The sequence below is a fragment of the Pagrus major genome, chromosome 21, assembly GCF_040436345.1.
Source record: "Pagrus major chromosome 21, Pma_NU_1.0".
NCBI lineage: Eukaryota > Metazoa > Chordata > Actinopteri > Spariformes > Sparidae > Pagrus > Pagrus major.
In genome coordinates, this window is record NC_133235.1 from 23,287,637 (window position 1) to 23,307,453 (window position 19,817).

Genomic DNA, 19,817 nt, shown 5'->3' on the forward strand with positions numbered 1-19,817 from the left:
GTTATAGCTCTTACTCAGTTATAAAGGTCAGTTATATTGCTATTAATAGTTACCACCAGCTCATTTCCATTGTCGCCCTGATTGGCTTATTCACCATGAATAGGTTTGTGCTAACTTAACTTTAACTGTAATCAGAAAGGTATCTGCTTGTGATTCAAGCAGACATTGTACCAAGGAGCTTATTCGGATACCAATGAACTGTCATGGTAGCATACATCACCTCCATTCTTCCAGGGCTGGAGCGTTTGGTAAAAACTTTTAAATACAAAAAAGCTGTACAGAAAAGGAAAACATCACTCCACAGGACCAATTGCAACAACTTAAAACGTACACAGTTATCTTGTGAGTTTGTCACTCAAAAACATTTTCAAGGCTGAACAAACCTCCTGTATTAATTTCCAAGTCCATCAAACATTAGTAGAGCTAATTTTAATCTTAATTATTTACACTGGCTGGTGGTCATCTTCGTCACCTTGTTTACTGAAGAATTGTTGTCATTTAAGGCACATTACTGCCACCAGCTGTCCATGTGGCATCCTATATAAGTCAACATGATTTCTCACCTAAAAGCTCTATGATCATGTATTCCAGACCTCATCATGTCTCAATTGAGAACTCTGACGTTGCTAATGAACTGTTGTCATCCGTTTCATTTACTAAACATAGTCAGTCTTTGATATAGGCCTCAATTCTAACACATCTGATAATCTGACATGCAAGACTAAGTAGCAGTTTACGATATGAAGTTCCTATGAGTTTAATTTTCATCATCTGACTAAAAAAGGAGCCTACAGACACAAATGATCAAATTTGTTTAAAATGCACTCCATCTAAAGCGCATTATCCATTCGCCTTTTAAGTTGTTGCAGTTGATTGTCAGGAGTTGCTGCTTATCGCTTCTTCTAACATTTTTTCTGTATTTATTTTGATATCATTTTTGGTTGTATCCTACACAAAATGTTGGCAGTTAACATCTCTGCAAACCACTGATATGTTCACATTTGTGCGTCAAAGGCTACGTACCATATTGATAATTGTACAATAAATGTCATATCACGTTCCGATTGCATCTTTATGACCCGACTTTCAGATCAGGAGGTGGAGGGGATGGTTGTTGAGTTAAAAGAGAGAAGGCTGCCAAGCCAGTGACAGCAGTCACTGAACATCAGTACACGTGAAACCTTGGGATATTTTTGACAGGGGACCGTGGCGTTTTAACATTTGTAAGGATAACTATACCTAAGAAGACCATGGGACAATGTCCAGCTGTCCTTGTGGTGACAAAAAAACTGATATTTTTGATGAGAAGTTGGGACATCTCCAGTCATGTGTGTTTACTTTACACTGTGTGGCTCCACCCAGGTGCAGTGGTTTGATGGCACAAGCCCAACGAGCTGCTACTCTTCTTTGCTGCGCTGTTTGTCTTCATCGTCATTGGTGGATTACAAACCAACTTCCAACTTCACAGATACTGAGAAATGGCTGATGATATAAATTTCCCCAAATCAGGCTGAAATTTATCAGTCCGATATATATCGTGCATCCCTAGTTTTTGTGCCTTAAGCTAACCAGATCAGAAGCACAGTGTTGTGAAAAAACAAAATGAACCTAAAGAAACTCAAAGTTTCTACATAACCGTGGTTTACAGAAGCATACACTGCCAACATTTATTCTGACCACTGGGTAGATCCTATACCTGTCTCATCACATCATGTCTTTTGAGTTTTATTTAGAGGACAAACCAAAACTGGAACAAAAGATCAAGCAGAATCTCCCTTGGTTTTGGTGGTTATATTTCAACATCAGCATATTTTCTTGGCAGCATATAAAAAAAAGAAAGGAAACGACGACTACAGCTAAATATCAGTCTCTCTAAGCCATCTCTGTACAGTGTAGGTCCGACTGATGAGATGTACCACCCTTCATTCATTCCCTTCTGTATCAAAAGTTGAAATCCAAAAACAATCTACTAGTCTCTAGTTAGCCGATAGAAACTCGAGTAAAAATGTGCAGATCAACTCGAATCCGCTCAGATCTACATGTGTGTGTCACAGGGTCTGACACATGTTCTTGACTTTTCTTTTAGTGCCCCCCGTTCCAATAATTACAACTGTTCAAACAATGACCGTGTGAGACCAAATTTGGGTCAAAATAAACAAGAATGAGCCTCCCTTTATCTGTCCCCAGGTACAGAAAATAACAAGAAGAGCTAGAAAATAAACTCTGACATTTAACGTCCTTTATGGGAGGTAAAAGTCTCTTTGTACAAGTCCCTGGTGCCTCATCATCAACTACTGATCCATTGTTTTGGTATTTTTTATTTGAATATGAGCTATATTGTATATATTCTGTCCTGATGAGCCTCAGTGTTCAGAACAAAATGAAGCCTGCATCAGAAAAGAATAAATCACATTATAAAATTAAAGAGTGCTGGCATCCGTAACACCTTACTGGCCAACTGTAGAGCACTACAAAGGGATTAGGCTGTCAGTAGAGATGTCAGTATTCAAACTAGTGGAGTGGCGGGGAAAGTAGTCCATCCACTACGAGTGGTCTTGGCAAGAACCGGGTCCTAATTCCATGAGAACAGAAGGTTATGGGATCAAGGCCAGTAACATCGTCCCAGATCATTGGTGAAAGGGTGAGGTCTATCAGAGAGATACAGACAAGCAAAAAGTGAGTGTGTCTGACAAGGCTAGTTCCTCTCCTGCACAAATACAGTCTCTTGTGGACAAAGCCCCGCCTCCTGCAGCGTGATGTCATAGTCCAAGTGGGCGAGCTTCCTTCTGGGGAAGTTGGTGACGAGTTCGAAGCGTTCGTTAGGGTAACCCTTGGACTGGACGTGTCTGACCAGGGCCTTGAATTAAGAAGATAACAGAGGTTAGACATTTTAAATAACAATCAGTATTCATGTGATAATGTGCACTGTCAGCTGGGCATAAAGAGGAAATGCTCACATTTATTTTACTTAAAGCAACAGTTTGACATTTTGGGCAATAAGCTTAAATATGAAGCTGCAGCCAGTAGTCAGTTAGCTTAGCTTAGCACGAAGACTGGAAACAGGGAAAAAGATCTCACCTAGCTCTGTTCAATGTGAAAAATCCACCTAACCAGGCCCTCTAAAATTCACTGATTAACAACAACAGAGTTGGAAAAAGCACCCAAATGTCATTGTGTTAAAATATTATTTTAGTAATTGTAAAAGTCACCAATGTTAATTGTTCTTTAGTAAAAGTCTTTAAGTATCTGATATTAAGTGTACTTAAGTATCAAAAGTACGAGTACTTTTTTTTTTTTTTTTTACATATATTTACATGTATGTAAATACTGTGTACTATGGGTCGACTAAATATCCACCTGGCTCATTATCTGATCCGATACTCAGCATTTTTCTGATTGTTGGAATCAGCATTTATTTTTAAATTTGATTGCCAATAATAAAAATTAAGTTAAACATGTGCTGGATTGGCTCTGATACAGGATGCAGTCTGCAAAGTAACTAGTAACTCAAGTTATAAAATAATCATAGTGGAGTAAAAGTACGATATTTGCCTCCAAAATGTAGTGAGTGGACGTATGAAGAAGCTGAAAATTAAAATACTAATGAAGTACAAGTACATATATTGTGCAAAATAGACAGATAGATGACACCCTGTAAGTTGCTGAACTGTTGTTTAAACAAACATTGATCAAACAAACAACATGTAATGTGTTCATTAGCAAGCTTCAGAGGTGCTGGAAGGCAGATATCTCTTTTTTACTTTTAGGCAGAGCAGGCTGGCTATTTTCTATCAGTCTTTATGCATATTAAGCTAAGCTTAAATAAACTAAGCTAAGTGCCATACGTGTACATGTTGAACTTCTCCTTTAAAATAGTTATTATGGTGTTTTCTCACCAAAAGTTTTGCTCTAGAAGACAAGGAAATTTGCTCTCTCTGTCCATCTGGGTAGCGGAGCATTAACCTGGCTTTGGGACCTGCGGGAGACAAAAAAGAGAAGACGTTAGTATCTTTCAGAAATGATGCAGATGTTCTATCTAATCAGTAAAAGGAAGTAGTGGCCATGTGTAGAACAGCAGCATAATTTAATGAGGACTTTGTTGGGCTAATCACTGACAGCACACATCCTTCTATACTGTAAATTAATTGCAGATGAAAAATGCAAAAAACTAAACACACAACGAAGCTCTATTTGCCCAGTACTAGTATTACCAGATGACCCCATGTGTTTGGTGCGGCGCATTCACATGGGATAAGCAACATCTGTATTTTACTCATATTGGCTGACATCATCTCCTGGACAGGATGTCAAAGCTCCATGTAACATCCACTCTTCAAAGTAAAGCATCTGTTCTTCAGCAACCACATTAAGACAGATGAGAGTTGATTTGCCTACTTTCTGCATGTGCTAGAAGCAGAAATACACATTTGCAGCTCTAGATTAAGTAAAAGATCCTTTGTGGTTGTACTTGAGTATAAAAACCTTTGGTTGCTCCTAACTTTCTCTTTCTTCTTTTAAACGTCAATATAGCTGAGAATTGTTCAGTTGTCTAACAACAGCAAACATATTTAAAATGAAATACAACCCCAAATCACCAACATGCTGATTGGCACAGACCTATTATTACCTGATGTCCTCTAGTAATTTTCTAATAATTGCGGAGGTTGTCTGTGATATTATTCTCGTGCAACTCTGCCATGTCTGTAATTTGTAAATACTCCACTGCATATTATTTACTACATAAAACCAAACACAGAGGTCATGTGATGATATTTTTTTGGGTTGTATTTCTTTTTAAACATCCGTTTTCTGTTGTTAGATGACTGAACAAGTAAGACATTTGATTGCAGCTCATAATATCTTTAACAGCAGCCAACAGCTATGCTGTGATAAAAGGTATTAAAGTACAGCCACAAAGCATCCGTTACTTGAGCTAAATGAGCTGAAATGTACATGCAAAAAATGAGCAACACAACTCTAGACTATATAATTAATGTGGCTGCTGATAAACAGAGGCTACGCTTCTGGAGTGTTAATGCAACGGAGCCTTGACATCATTATCTGGGGAATAATGTCAGTAAATTTAAGTAAAATTGTCTTTTTTTTTTAAATCACGTAGGCACCATATGAAACACAAACATGGAGGAAATTTCTAAATCACATGAGGTCCCCTGGTAATACTTGTCCCGTGCAAATAGAGCTTTAGTCTGAGAATGAATTGTATGTGCAGAGCAAACAGGCTTCAGTTGATTCTTGACATTCTTCATCCTGCAGGGCGATAAGTGATTTAGCAAACTAGCCAGTGATAGTGTCAGATAGATAGAAGTCTTCATGAGCGTTCCGTGTACACCTCTAACAATGGGTCTTTGACCTTCTATCATTGTCCCTTGAAAACAGTGTCCATAGTCAGCAGTATAGAGCTAGAGGTAAGTGAGATCTCACAGTGAATGAGAAAGTACACACAGTTGAATACAGTTGTTGAGATCTCATATGATTATATCTGTAATGTCCTACCACATACATGTAGTTGTAGTTCTACTTTGAATATCTATGCTGTGACCTCTCAAATCTAAATTTGTGTTTCTCACCGAGTACTGCTCAATGCTGCTTATTAATAATCATTTTGAGAGTGGTCTTTCTGCAGGCTGGAGGAATTTACTATAAAACACACAAACATCAGTGTTTCAGGTGTATGTTGACGTACCATTGTCATCAGGACAGTCATCGTCACAGGGTGGGGTGGTGCTGGTCCTGGATGGTCCAGCGCTTTCTGCTGATGTGGTGCAGTGGTTCCCTCCAGAATCTGCTTCGGGCTGAGGATGACGAGGACCAGCAGCCGAAGGCTCCAGGTGGTTCTTTTTGCTCTCCTCTTTCTTGTGACTGTGGTTGTTTTCTTTGTACGGAGACTTTCTGTGAGAGGAGGTCGAACTATCGGGATGAAGACGCTGCTGGGCTGCAGTGGCCGAGGGGAGCGGGGTGTGTTTGCTGGTGGAACTTTTCTCTTCGTGGGGTACTGGCGTTTCGCTGTCCGAGCCATCGACAGAGATAGGACCCTCGCTGTCAGAGAAAGGCTCTGCGTCTGATTCGTCGTCTGATCGGGGAGAATCGGGGGCTTCCGGGGCATTTGAGGACTCGTAGTGGGTCTCCTGTAGGGAGGCTCGGATTGCTGCCTCAAGCTGACTGTCTTCACTGGCGTCAATCAAACTCTCCTGGAACAGAAAACAGAGTGTGCAGCTGTAGAAAACAAATTGAAGAGTTGGAAAAATCACAGAGAAGTGTCTTAAAATAGCCTACTAATAAGTCAGTATTTATGATAATATGACGATCTTTGGAGGTTACTAATGAAGCCCTCAAAGGATAATGTGCAAATTTGGAAAAATATCATCAGTAAGTCTGTGATGCAGCCTCCGAACCAGGAAGAGACAACAATCATGTAGTATCACGACATATAATAACGAAAATCCCAGATAAAAACCCTACAATTGATAGATAATTCTGAGTTGTGACAGAAAAAATCCAACAGAGTCACACAGAGACAAATGTGAGAGTTAGAGATGACACATGAGATGAGAGACCCACAGAGCGAGCTCGTTTGGCAGGGGGTGCATGGCACGATGGTCCATCAAGCTGCCCATGCTCTGCCAGGAAGCCAGTCGCCTGCTCCAGGAACGATGCCACGTCCAGCTGGTTCCACTCCACCATCTTTTGACCTAAAGTGAACACGTTTCCAAGAGCACAGGTCAACAACAAATCAGCAAAAGCAGATATTCTGTGGATGTAAACAGCTAGGGCAAGACATCTTCTAACAGATATCTTCATTTTTTAGTTAGTCAAAAACCTATTGTTGGCCTCTATTGATCCCATCAATTAATCATAAAAAGGATCTGTTGCTCTTTATTACTTCCTGAGTGATACTTCGTAGTATTAGGACCTCATCATATCTCTTCATCATGTTTATCTTGTTTATTTTCCTCATCATATATTTCTTATTTATTTATTTCTACCTTTTTAATTTCACTTTCTCTTGTTTTCATCTGGTTTTTATTTGTTTTACTCTTGTTTTAATAGTGTTTAAGATATTTTCTTCTTATCTGGCTTGCTCTTGTGTTCTATTGCTGCTGGTTTCAGAGGACGACCAAACATAATTTTGTTCTATGCCTATGATGACAAATACAGTGTACTATGTCTAATGCTGTCTTGTCCTTTTAAACTGGTATGCATGCGGGATGGATATGATGCCCTCTCTCTCTCATAACTCCACCCAAGAAACAGCAGATACATGGTGTCACTGGAGATCAGGCATCAGAACTGTGGATAATGCTGTGACTAACTTCCCACTCACCTGTGCGGGGATCGAGGATGGAAATATAGGGGAACTTGTTCAGCTTATAAAACTGGATGTATCTTTGTCCCTCTTCACTATCGTGATATACCTGTAATGAAAGAAAATGCACATTACAATACATATTACACGAGATATTCTTGAAATGAGTGACTTGTGTGTAAATATAAGCAAGTAAAGGTTTGGACTTCAGGACAAAGTGGGATATTCTGGCCTTTTACAAGGCTTTTTCCACAATCAGAAAATCTTTCCTTCAACTGTTTTGCACTGCTACACACTACTTTAAGTACCATTTCTGTTGCTGTACGAGCTATGGTTTCTATTTTTGCATCACATGACCTTCCCATTTAATCAGTTTTGCAGTTGGACCCTTGCAAAGACCTCAACACAAAGTTTTCAGGAATGTGAAAGCACTGTAGATCACGTGTGACCATGAGTTTTGAGACTGCATACCTGCCAGAATATGAAGTGTTCTCTGATGATGGTCTTCACTGCGTCATTACTCCAAACATCTCTGTTCAGACACTGGCAGGCAAAGTCCTGAACGTTTTGTATGTTGATCATTAGCCACTTGTTCTCCAGCTGTCCACAGTCTTTTGCCTGAAAGCACAATAGAGGAATATAGAATGGATTTAGTCATTAGTCATTATTGGTAAGTCTGGATAAAGACCAAAAGGACAATTAACTCAATCCACTAAGTAAACATGAGTCTCTTTATGGAAAACCAACTATGTCATGCCATTACATGTCACGTGGTTATGCAGGTTTCCATTTTAAACAGTACACAAGCCCATTTCAAACACTGTGAGAACACTCAGGGAAAAAGCATCATCAAAAATGACAACCTGCATGCTCGACACACCTGGTGTCCCACCTGAGATCTACATGGTCACCATCTGAAATTTCACTAAAAGTTCACACAAACAGAATTAAGACGGGAGGTGTAAAGTGTCCGCTGAGTGACTCCTCACCGTCTCAAAGCTGCCTTTGTGCATGAGCTCAATGGGAGGACGGAAAAGGTCTGCCAGGGTGCTCAGTTTCTTATCCACCGTGCCACCGTTACGCAGCTCCTGTTCCTGGCGAACTAAGAAAAGAACAGTTATGGTCATTATAGGGAGTAAAGACACAGTGAAAAAGGCTGACACAGAGAGAAACGTGGCAGATTTTCAAGCTTAAATGTACTCACTTGTTTCTGTTTGGAAGTCTCGGAAACCATCAAATATGGATCGAGCAGGTCTTCTTCGCTTTGGCACTGCATATGTAACAGACACAACAACAGTCACATTCAGCAGATGACTGAAACAGCACAGCTAAAAAAAAAAATTTAGTAAAAGATCTGTTTGCATGAGGTTGAAAAAGAAAGGAAGCACCGTAATACCTCCAAACAAAGGTTCTGGCTCCACCAGTATGTCCTGCTTCTGGGGAATGGGTGCTCGAACTTCACTGAGACAAAACGCAACATATATAGTGTTATTCTGAGATGCAAATCAATCTACAGCAGCCAATCTTTCCTTCCAGCTCACTTAATAACAACTGTAAATTAGGAGAGAACATTAGGAACACTATAAAAATAATCAAGAAATGTGGAGAAAAAAGACCTAAAGCATTTTAGTTTTGTCTGACACAAGTTTGTGAGGAGAAATATCAGCTTACTCTGAAGGGGGAGCTCTGCTGCTTGAAGCTGCTGAACTGGAGCTGGTGCTGGGCTCCTCTGCAATTCCACCTCCGTCGAGAAACATGGTCACTGCCATCTCCAGGTTGTTGTTGCATGCTTCCAACATATGTTTTCCTACACTCTCTGTGGCCCCTAGAAGAGCGTTGGACACAAGCATATTGATATTGTCAAATACCTTAGACAAGAAGTGTAATGCAGATGTGTGTGACAACTAAAAATTTCCATGTAATTCATGGGGGGAAAAAAATCTATGATGGAAAGCTGTACATACTCTGTAACATACGAGAATTTGACCTTCAAAGATCCTCTGTTTTATAGTGAAATAAGCTGTTTAAAAACCTGTCTTGATTTTTTTGTGCATGTTTTAGCTTTTTAACGTTACTTTTATAAAACAAAGGGATTAAAAACAATATATAGTGGTCAATATTCAAATTTTAATATGAACAAAAATGTTTCATACGGCTCCTGTAATTTGGATAAAGATTCATGTCCATAATATGTCCTAATCAGGACTTGTCAGTGCTCTCTGGGCTGGGGGTACAAACTATGTACTGGGGAAAATGTTTCTAAATTACCACAAATATATTTGTCATTTCTGTTCTTTAATTTCCTGTTAGTTATCTGCCAAAATCTACAGTGATGACACATTTTATAGTAACATACATTACTTCAACATCACTTATACAGTAGTATATGTTTGCAGCCCTTCTATTGTTTATTAAATTGATCAATTTAAAGTACAATACTTCTTCATGCATGCTACAATCTGTTTACTTTTTATCATGTATACATACTGCCAAAACGTTTTTTTTAATTAGTTGTCTTTCAGAGGGCCACTAGTTTTCATTCATTCTGCTATTTTGTGACAATGCATACTTGGACACAATTGAAACAAATACCTGGTCAATGTTAACATCCCGTCTAGTCTTGTTTTTTGTCAAAAGTACTTCCTCATTTTGTTCAAATGCAGAATGAAACTTTCCAATCATGGGGTGTACGTGCAGCAGTAATCTAACTTTACCATCAGGGATAACCATATCTCCAAATAGTGTTTGCTAAGTTAAACGCTACAAAATAAAGCCAGAAAAAAACCTCTTAAAAGTGGGAGGGAAAAAAAGCATCTAGTTTAATAAAAAGGCTAAAAGGTATGGCAGAAGTGTAGCTAACGTGTATGCTAAGTGATTGACAGGCAAAAACGTGAGAAAACACCAGAACTGTGGCGAGATGCTTTAAGATCGTGAACCGCCACAATGCATAAAATTATGAAAAAAAATATTTTGTATGTGATAAAACACCAGATTTAAGCATTAACGTTTGGTCTTTTTATGAGTGTGCAGCTCCGTTTGGCTACAATGATCTTTCCGCCTCTACTGCGCATGTCCGTTTCACTTTCCAAGTCCAGCAGCAGCCCCCGAACTGAGTCTCTCCTCTTTTCTCCGCTAAATAACTTAAAACTTAAACACTGTCCATCGCGTCAAAGCACAAATAAACAATTAAGGAGACCTCCACGAGTAGTCAGAGACGTACACGCTGCTCGTACGAGTGCTGTTCACGTTACAGTCTGAGTGAAGATGACAGTAACACCACACGAAGCCTGGCTGGTGATGAAGAAGGGAAATGTTGCACAGCCGACGTCCATTCCACATTATCAAACAACATGCAGGGCAAAAAGGAGCAGGGAGTCAGCTCTAGGCTGGCGATATGGTGTCTTTAATGAGCACCACAAGGAATATGTGATATTTTTAAGTGCCTGTGTAATATCGTATTCAAAGCAGGTGGTTTAATGAGCCCTTTTCTGAGTCTTTCACTGGAGTTTATCAGATAACTGGCTGTGGTTTTTCCCTCTGCACAGCACTGACAGCGTAGGGGCCAGGGCAAGACTTAACGTCCATTTTCTTGTCTGCTCTTACTGTTTCTTTCTCTCCTGAGCCTTTCCTGTTGCACAAACCAAACCTACTTGATAGACCAAACCCAAAATAAAAGGCTATTTTTACCTGTTATTGCTGTGAATTGTTGTATTAACCCATTCACCCCCGGAGCTGAGGTGTCTCCGAGCGCCGCCATCTTACCGCCACAAACAACAACATAAATGTGGCGCATGCGCTACGCCGTCCTTTCCCCCCTGTCTGGCGCGGCGCGAGCCCCATGCGTCACCAAAGGATTGTGCTGCATTGTGGGTTATGTAGTTCAGTAACTACAAATGGCGTGTCACTGGCTAGTTCTTTGAAACAAGTCGGTATTTTATTTTGTTTGTTTGTTTTAATACAGTTCCCTTAAGTTTTTAAATAATTTGATTTAATTGTAAATATGGATATTAAGATTTAAACCAAGTAGTAACAGGAACAAAACTATTTTGGTCTTCTCTGCATTTGGTGGTGTGCATTGGAAAAAGGTTTAATTGCAATAGGTAATAAAGTCAAACAACAATATAGCTGGTAAGAAAAACAAAAAAGAGAAATAAACTAGTAATAAGATATAGAGATGAAATATAAAGATTGAGTATTATAAAATAAAGTCTTTTTGTAATGTATTTGTAATACATTTGTAAGACAGATTCATAAGAGGAATACACTCCTTGCACCAAGTCTCTGTACTGTTTTGGGCCACTGTTGTTGTATATTATTGTTGTAAATAAATAAAGTTAAAATCAAAGATGAGGAATAACTGTGACTGTTCAGTTCAATTTCAAAATTCAGATCAGTCATGACAAATATTATACATAATAAATGAAGACTACACAGATTTGCGCTTTAAGTAGTGTAATTTTATTATTTGCATAATACATTCAGTTTCAAAACAGCTTCAACCAAGTCCAAAACCTGAAGAATCAGTTCTACCAATGACAAGCTACCAGCAATTTGAACAACTGCTCGTTCAGTGACCAATCAAGGTCGTTAAGATCTTAATTACGTTATTTCACACGAATCTGTTGTCCTGCCTGGCATAAACGAGAAAAAGAGGAGTTCAGTTTACAAAGGGAAAGTGGTGATGGCACTGACTTTCTACATCATTGATATGTCCAAACTATATTTACAAATACACAAAGTGACACTTCTAATCCCACTGGCCAATTTTAATTATAGTTAAAGCTGAATATAAAATAAGATTACATTCATATCAACAATAATAATAATAATATGCACAGTGTCCTTCAGTTTTGCTGATAGTCTGAAACGGCTCATAAATGTTCTAGCTTTCTAATCGTGAACAATTGTTTTGAAAAGGTTTATAATCTGAATGTCAATTCATTTGAAAAAGAGCAAAACACCAATAATACAAACCGGCATTTTAAGCTGTTGTCTTTTTGCTTACAAAGGGAGGTTGGATATTAACTCAGGCCACTTTAATAATTATAGTCCCACATGAAAGGAATTAGACGATAATGGTCAGCATCTTACGTTGCACAGAAAGCACTTATCTTAAATTCTCCATGTAAACCCAGAAACGCACTGAAATCTGATGCGTCTGCTCTGTGTACACACGTGACCTTTTAGCCCTGAGGTGGGAAGTTATTATTTCATAGAAAAGATGCATCACGTTATAATTGTAAGAGGGAATAATTCAAGTGCACTCAAGCATTATATACAGGGGACAATAGGAATAGGTCACTTAGTTTTTGTTGAAGGTCATGTTAAATATACATGAATATCTATTTTTAAGCAATACTGAAGGCCAAATGAGAATATTGCAGAATGTGTCACTGTCGTGTCTTTACACATTTGAGCGTTTTAAACCTCAAAATGTGTTTAAAAAATTGTCTGAGCATCACATTAGTTAACAACACTTTTACTCACCACTGGTAAGTAAATTCACTTCAATACAACCTACATTTTACCGTTTTCCGTTAAAAACAAATAAAAAATTACGAACAAGTTTCCCAAAGTTGTTAGACTTTGGGAATTGGCTGTAATCAATGATGTGTTCAAGGTACCAAAAGAAAAAAAGGGAGGGATGTCATGGACATACTTTAAATGATTTTACATTCTCATGAGGTCAGTCTTATTAATAACAAAATAACACAGGGCGTACGAGCTGTAAAATATCTAGACAAGGAAGAGACGAGGCTGCCGGACATTAAAATTTGCCCTTCATCGGTTATGATACCAGTTTATTAAAATGATTCATCAGATTCTGCCGTTTTCCTGAAAAACACAGATTTGAAGAGGATCTGCATGGCGTCACTCTGGCTTTAATTTTATACGTTTCTCTAAAGTTTTTGTTCAGGACAGTTTTGAAGCACGTTGGAACCAAAGGAGAAGATAAAGAGGTATTCTTAAGATTAAAATATGTAAATTATACTTTATTACGGACTTTCTCTTTGAAGTTGAATCATTCTTCCATCCGCTGTGAACCTTTGTGAGAACAGTCTCATCCTGTCCAACCAAAAGAAATGAACCCGCAACAAAATTCCTCAAATAAAAAGAATGCCAGCCTTTCCTCAAACGTGACAGCAGTGCAACTTAAACAGTGTGATAAATAATCATTTTCCTGATGGGCACTGCATGATGGAGGAAAGAAGAGGTCTCCATACTCTATCCCACATGCAAAACAATAAAAGGAAAATAAGTTCAGAGGAGAACTGAAGAAATGGGCTTGGGGTACTTTCAGGGGGAATTACCTTCACAGTTCATATCCTGCTTAATAAATAAATAAGCGTCCATACAATAGCATAGATCAAGGTGTGAATGAGTGCATACATGCATACATGTATGTCGAGTGAGCCGTGGGTGAGTTTAGTGTTGGAATGTTTGTTTGTGTACGGAGTGACTACGTGATTTCAGTGAGGCCAGTGCATTTTAAAATGAAGTTTGTGTTGTGGGCAGGCAGGGCGGTGAGGGCGAACACTGAAGGTGGCAGGTGAGCTGTACGCTGCAGTTTAGAAGCGGATGAAGGTAGCGTCGATCTGGCGTACGCTGGGCAGCGCCAGCATGATCTTTCGCCGGTACTGCGGGTCCTTCTGTAGAGGGTTTCTTTCAAGGTAGACCGTCTCCAGAGACTTGGCATTCTTCAACTCATCCAGATCTGACCAGTTATCTATCTGATTATCGTTCATCTGGGGAGAAGCATACGCAATGTAGCTAATAAGAGGACAACACAGACTGGTGACATACAGTATGGAGGAGGTGGAGTACATTTAAACAATGACTGAGATTTACATTGTTAATAAGAAGAACAATTCATAAGACTTTAAAAATGAATAGATTAACATTTCAAATCACTAGATCAATAAAAATGCTACATAGCAGTATATAAACATTTAATGAAAAAGGGTTATTACACTCTATAATGTTGTGAACGGAGACGGTGTGTTCAAACAGATAATAAATGACATAAAATACAGCATATCTTCATAAAATGGCTGGCACCGGAAGAAGAACTTTACATGTCAAAGTCATAACAAGCTATCGCCAACTATTCTCATAACTGATATGATTTTTCAAGAAAGAATATTTTCTGCAGTTCGGGCTGAGTGACAAAAATAAAATATCAAAATAGTTTGGTACTTTCCCAAAATATTTACACAATGTGATTTTTGATAGATGACCTTGATATATTGTGGGTAAAGTCAAGTATTAGAACAAGTAGAGCAGTCTGGTAAGTTCAGAAAATGACCTGACTTTACTGTAATGCAGCCTTTAATATCAAGAGGACAACACTTATGTCATGATATAATGCTATCCAAAATCTGAGACAATATATAGTCTCATATCCCAATATAATACTGGTTCATTACCCAGTTGTACTTGCAGCCCTTCTTCATTCTATTAAAGTAAGCTCTGCTGTTGTGCATGTTGGCTCTTTGGGTTACTGAGACTTTAAATGGATCAGAGACACTGTTAATGTAATTGTTACACCTGTGCTTCTCCTGCTACGTCGAGTCAAGATGTCTGCGGGGAAAAGGTGAGCTGGTAAAGCTATAGGTGCTCATTTATTAAAAGACCAACATATTACGTTCTTGTTAAACCTCCCAAATCATCCTTACCCAGAATTCCTGCAGGTCTGTTAGATGGCTGATGTTTTCAATTTTCTTTACTCGATTGGCTGCGATGTCCAGGGTTGTTAGCTTTTTCTGTGAGGGGAAAACAAACGTTGTTGGAATGTACAGAACAAACTTTGTTGTGCATGTTTGCACAGTTAGCAAAATACATGATGGACAGTTTGGCATTCAGTCCTTTCAGAAATAGGCTGTGGAATTTCTATAACTCACATTGTTTTCCAAGCCCTCGATGACCTCAATGCCATTGTGGCTCAGATAGAGCTCTCTCAGGTTGACGAGGTTCTGTAGGCCCTCAATTTTAGTAATCCTGTTACTCTGCGAAGAAATGTGCTAATTATTAACCAGTGTTTCCAGAATACACACTTCAATGTTTCTTCTTGTAACCACTCAGACAAGTGTTGAAAAGATTTGTGTGACAATACCTGAATGCTTAAAACAGTCAGGTTGTGTAAACCGTCCAGATTCTGAAGCGTAGTTATTTTATTGGTGCCAAGAAACAAACTTTGCAAAGAGGAAAGTGTGTCCAGGTTCTCTATGACCTGTGAACGAAACCAAATGAAAGAGACACAAATAAGCTCAACGTCATGATTCCATAATTATTTCACACCAAAGACAAAAAGAACAAAATGTGTCGTATTGATTTTCCAGGTTTGAACAACATTTCTCAAGAAATTGCCCAAGAGACCCTTGTTGTCCTACCCGTATGCGATTGGAGCCCAGCTCCAGCATCTCCAGGTCCGTTAACTGTTCCAGGTTGGCAATGCTGCCAATTTTGTTGTGGAGCAGAAAAAGTTTCTTCACCCGAGTCAACTGCTCCAAACCCTCCGCCTTCCTCAGAAGGTTAAACGACACGTCGAGCTGCCTGTGGGTCGGTAAAAACAGACATGCTCATTGCTCAAATGCTATTATGCAGAAATTGGATTTGCCATGAATAACTTGACCCGTTGTCTTTTTGGATGAAATCTCTACACTTTTCTTACTCACTCCAGCTCTGTGAGGTGGTGCAGGTTCTCCAGTTTGCGGATCTGATTGTCATAGAGATCTAGTTCCCGCAGTGAGCACAAACTGTCGAGGTTTTCGATCTTTTTAATGAGGTTCTGTCGTAAGGAAAGTGTCTGTATGAAGAGACAGATGAAAGAAAAACAATTAACAGATACAATCAATAGCTGTACTTTAATACTGAGCCCATCCTTCATTTATGTTATGATTTAATGAAGAAAATATAACTAATTCTTCTAGTACAAATTCTACTTGAGGTTACTTACTTTCGCCTTCTGTAGCACCTCCAATCCTTCAATCTTTCCAATACGACAATGAACAAGATCAACATCCTTGGGAGAAAACAGACAGCTTACGATGACATACTGTCTTTAAGTAGTTATTAAGGTTTGTTGTGTCATGTACACACAAGTGCCCAGCCCACACATGGACTTAACGGAAAACAAAAATACAGGTGAAGTGGCGAAACATTTATCAATAGAGGACATGGCATACAGCACAGCACTGAAAATAAGTCTCCACTCTCAAACTCTACAAACAAAATCTACCACAAACAAGCTAACTCCCTAAAACACAACTACAGCTCCAACCAAAGCACGTCATTAGACGAGAAGGACATTTTACTAACAGTAGAGCTACAACAATCAATCGAATAGCTGTCAACTATTTAACTGATCAGCAACTATTTTGCTAATCAATTAATCGAGTATTTTTTTAAAGAAAAGAGTGAACATTCTCTGATTCCAGCTTCTTATATGTGAATATCGTCTGGTTTCTTCTGTCAAAGCAAACTGAATGTCTTTGGTTTGTGGACAAACCCAGACATTTGAGGACATTATCTGGGGCTAGGGTTGTATGTGTTAGACAATCTTCCTACCTCTTCCTCTGGGTCCAAGGTTATGGTGTCCATGTCGACAGGAGACTCTTCTTTACCTTTAATGAAAGCAAGACTAAATCAGATAAACTAATATGGGAATTACACCAAGGTAGAGTATTAATAGACATGATACGGACACAAAAAGCTTAGTTATGTAATGCGGCCATGCTGTCTCACACTTTTTGATCATTCGTGTTGAATTACATCACATCTGACAGTCAGACTCGTGTCCCTTTCTATGTGGCAGACATGTTGGAGGTGTGCAGATTTACTTGTGTTAGAGGGCTGATTGGGATCCACGTCGCCATTGATACTCCTCCTCCTGGTCTCATCATCACCAGACTCCTCGGACTCACCCCTTCTGTCCACTACAGTCAGCAGACAAAGAGAAGAGAGAGCTACGTTACACCATGCAGATGCAGAGCTGCTGCCTGATTTTGTATCAGTGACACATTGAGCTGATGCACGTGTAATATGATGAAACGATTAGATAGGCCCAGCTCCACCTCGCCCACTGATGAGGCAGGGGATGTCATGTGGAGCATCCTGCCTCTGTCTGGATGAACAAACCATTAATGCTAACTAGATCATGTTTCTGCACCCTGTTACGTGAATACATCGCTAAAACACGTGTGCTGAATCGAGACTAAACTTCCTATCTAATTAAATCTGTTTCAATTGCTGATGTGATGCTGTTTCCAATCTTACTAGTTTAGAGACAACTAGCAAGCTAGGGTTAGCTTTCTTACATTGACACAGGCTGAACACTAGCTACTAACCATGTTAGCTAGCAGGGTAGCTGATTGGACCACAGTAGACACGTTTACGAGCCAAAATTGGTAACGTGTTGTATGGGCAGACAAGCTACATTAGCATATAAACAATTTACAAACCATTAATACGACCAAGAGGGCAGAGAAACTGGGATAGATATCGATTACCAGGACAGCATGAGTTAACTGATTAACGTCAGCTAACAAGGGTTGTTGTTAGCTTGTAAGCTAGCAAGCTAAGGATGGAGAGCTCTGGTGAGTAACAAGGAAAACAAATCGCCGGATGTGCTCATATAAAAATAGACACGTTTCTCTATATTAATACCGACTCGTCCAGCTAATATAATCGTGGCTCGGGCGCATCTTTAACATATTTACCCACCTTCCATTTCTTGAAGCTCTCCAACAGACCGGGAAGCCATGTTTCCTGTAAACAGTCCTGACAACCGCCCAGCCAATCCGGTGGAGGCTCATACTGACGTCAGACACAAGAGGGCGCTGCTGCAGCACACTGAGAAACAGCTGAGAGCCAGAGGAGTGTACACAGTGTACCGAGCTCACTGTAACAGGCAGGGTGGAGGGAGGACCACACTCACCAGCAGGGTCACAGCCAGGGTTTAGACATGAGTGAGTTGTTTTTTCATGCACTCAAGTGGAAATAAAGCTAGTGATCAAAATAACTATGTGTGAGTATGAACGTCCTTGAAAATGACTTGTTGTCAGTGATTAACGCCACGAATAAAAAGGAAAAACACCAAACGCACTACTGTCTGTTATTTGATGTGGATCTGACTGATCTGATCGTGTCTTCTTCAGGTAAAGGTAAAGAGGTGAACAGATATCTGCATTTATTTGTGATGAAATGCCACATATACACCAGGACAATACTCACATTTTGTATCTCTCAAGTATGAACAAAATATTACATTATTATTGTACTGATGATGATGATGATGATGATGATGATGCCACACAGACACTTGAGGGACTGACAGACAACTTAACTCTTGCCTCGATACAGTCTTCAGCCTCAGCTTTGTTGTTTTTCTTCTTAAGCACCTAGTTGAGGAAACAACAGTCAGATCCACCATAAGTCAAGTCATCCTCGTGATCATGAAAAGACAATTGATCACAGTGACAATGAAAGTTACTTCACACTTCCTTCCTTCAGATCATAAAGAGATTGGAAGTTGAGGCCTTCATCGTCTCTCTGAACGTTACGAGCGCCACATTCTGCAGGTGTCTGAAACAAAGGTTCAAAGTGTTTGTATTAATGTTCCTCTAAATCAGTCTGAATGATTATGATATTGTTAAATATCTGGAAATGTCAACATGTTATGCTGGCAAGAAAATATTCTGATGAAAGATTAAATAATTTCTGTAGAGATCAGAGAAGGTTCATTGTGGTACCTTGAGCTCCCAGCTTCATGACTCGGTCCTGTTAGAGTCACACATGTCCACACATTTCAGGTGATCAAGAGTACAATTTAAAAAATGATCCTAACAAACAAAGTATACACCAGTTAGACTGTAACTGCTTCGTTAATCAGCCTCAGAGACACTCAGGCCTCTGCGGTCAGCTGTGAAGCAGACAGCCACCCATGCATGTGCACACATAGTTTGAGAAACCTGCAGTTTTGACCCTGGAGAAAGAAAGTGCCATTTGTCTGGGGTGTTTTCTTTCTTTCTTTCTTTTTCTTTTGTTTTTAAAGTAATACAAGAAGTAACATATTGTCAAATATTTTTAAATTTTAAAGCACTTTTTCAGGTGTTTTTCAGTATTTTTTGGAGGGAGGGAGGAAAGGGATAAAGGAATGTTAACTGTTGATATCTTTATCTTTAACCAATAAAAAAACCTAAATGAATAAACCAGTGTCTAATATATGTTTACTGTCTAATAAAGACCATATTCTTTTTAGTTTTTGCCTAATTTAACACAAATTATGGATTATTGTGTTTTATTAGTGAAAAAAAAGACAATGAATTGAATTTGTATATGATTTGATATTCAGTTAAATAATATAATAATAATCTTATAACTGTCTTTGCTTACTATCTAATAAAGACCATATGATTTCTAGTTTTTGCCTAACTTGACAAAAAGTACAGCTTATTACATCTTATTAGTGAAAAAAAAGACAATGAATTGAATT

The 19,817-nt window shown here is 39.0% G+C and overlaps 2 protein-coding genes across 2 annotated transcripts; both read right to left on the reverse strand.

The window, feature by feature from the left end:
* Positions 1 to 1,776: 1,776 nt before the first annotated feature.
* ubxn7 (UBX domain protein 7) lies at positions 1,777 to 11,117 on the reverse strand. Its single transcript, XM_073491480.1, has 11 exons — positions 11,012 to 11,117; positions 8,996 to 9,149; positions 8,721 to 8,785; positions 8,529 to 8,594; positions 8,314 to 8,426; positions 7,796 to 7,942; positions 7,343 to 7,433; positions 6,580 to 6,710; positions 5,705 to 6,209; positions 3,897 to 3,976; positions 1,777 to 2,857 (listed from the first exon to the last, which is right to left on the reverse strand). Exons 1-11 carry the CDS (start codon positions 11,115 to 11,117, stop codon positions 2,696 to 2,698), a joined length of 1,620 nt encoding a protein of 539 aa, XP_073347581.1. The 3' UTR covers positions 1,777 to 2,695.
* Positions 11,118 to 11,759: 642 nt separating this feature from the next.
* ppp1r7 (protein phosphatase 1, regulatory (inhibitor) subunit 7) lies at positions 11,760 to 18,117 on the reverse strand. Its single transcript, XM_073491866.1, has 10 exons — positions 18,047 to 18,117; positions 17,164 to 17,259; positions 16,892 to 16,947; positions 16,281 to 16,346; positions 16,000 to 16,130; positions 15,715 to 15,877; positions 15,438 to 15,554; positions 15,226 to 15,330; positions 15,001 to 15,087; positions 11,760 to 14,070 (listed from the first exon to the last, which is right to left on the reverse strand). Exons 1-10 carry the CDS (start codon positions 18,084 to 18,086, stop codon positions 13,894 to 13,896), a joined length of 1,038 nt encoding a protein of 345 aa, XP_073347967.1. The 5' UTR covers positions 18,087 to 18,117; the 3' UTR covers positions 11,760 to 13,893.
* Between the last annotated feature and the right edge of the window lie 1,700 nt (positions 18,118 to 19,817).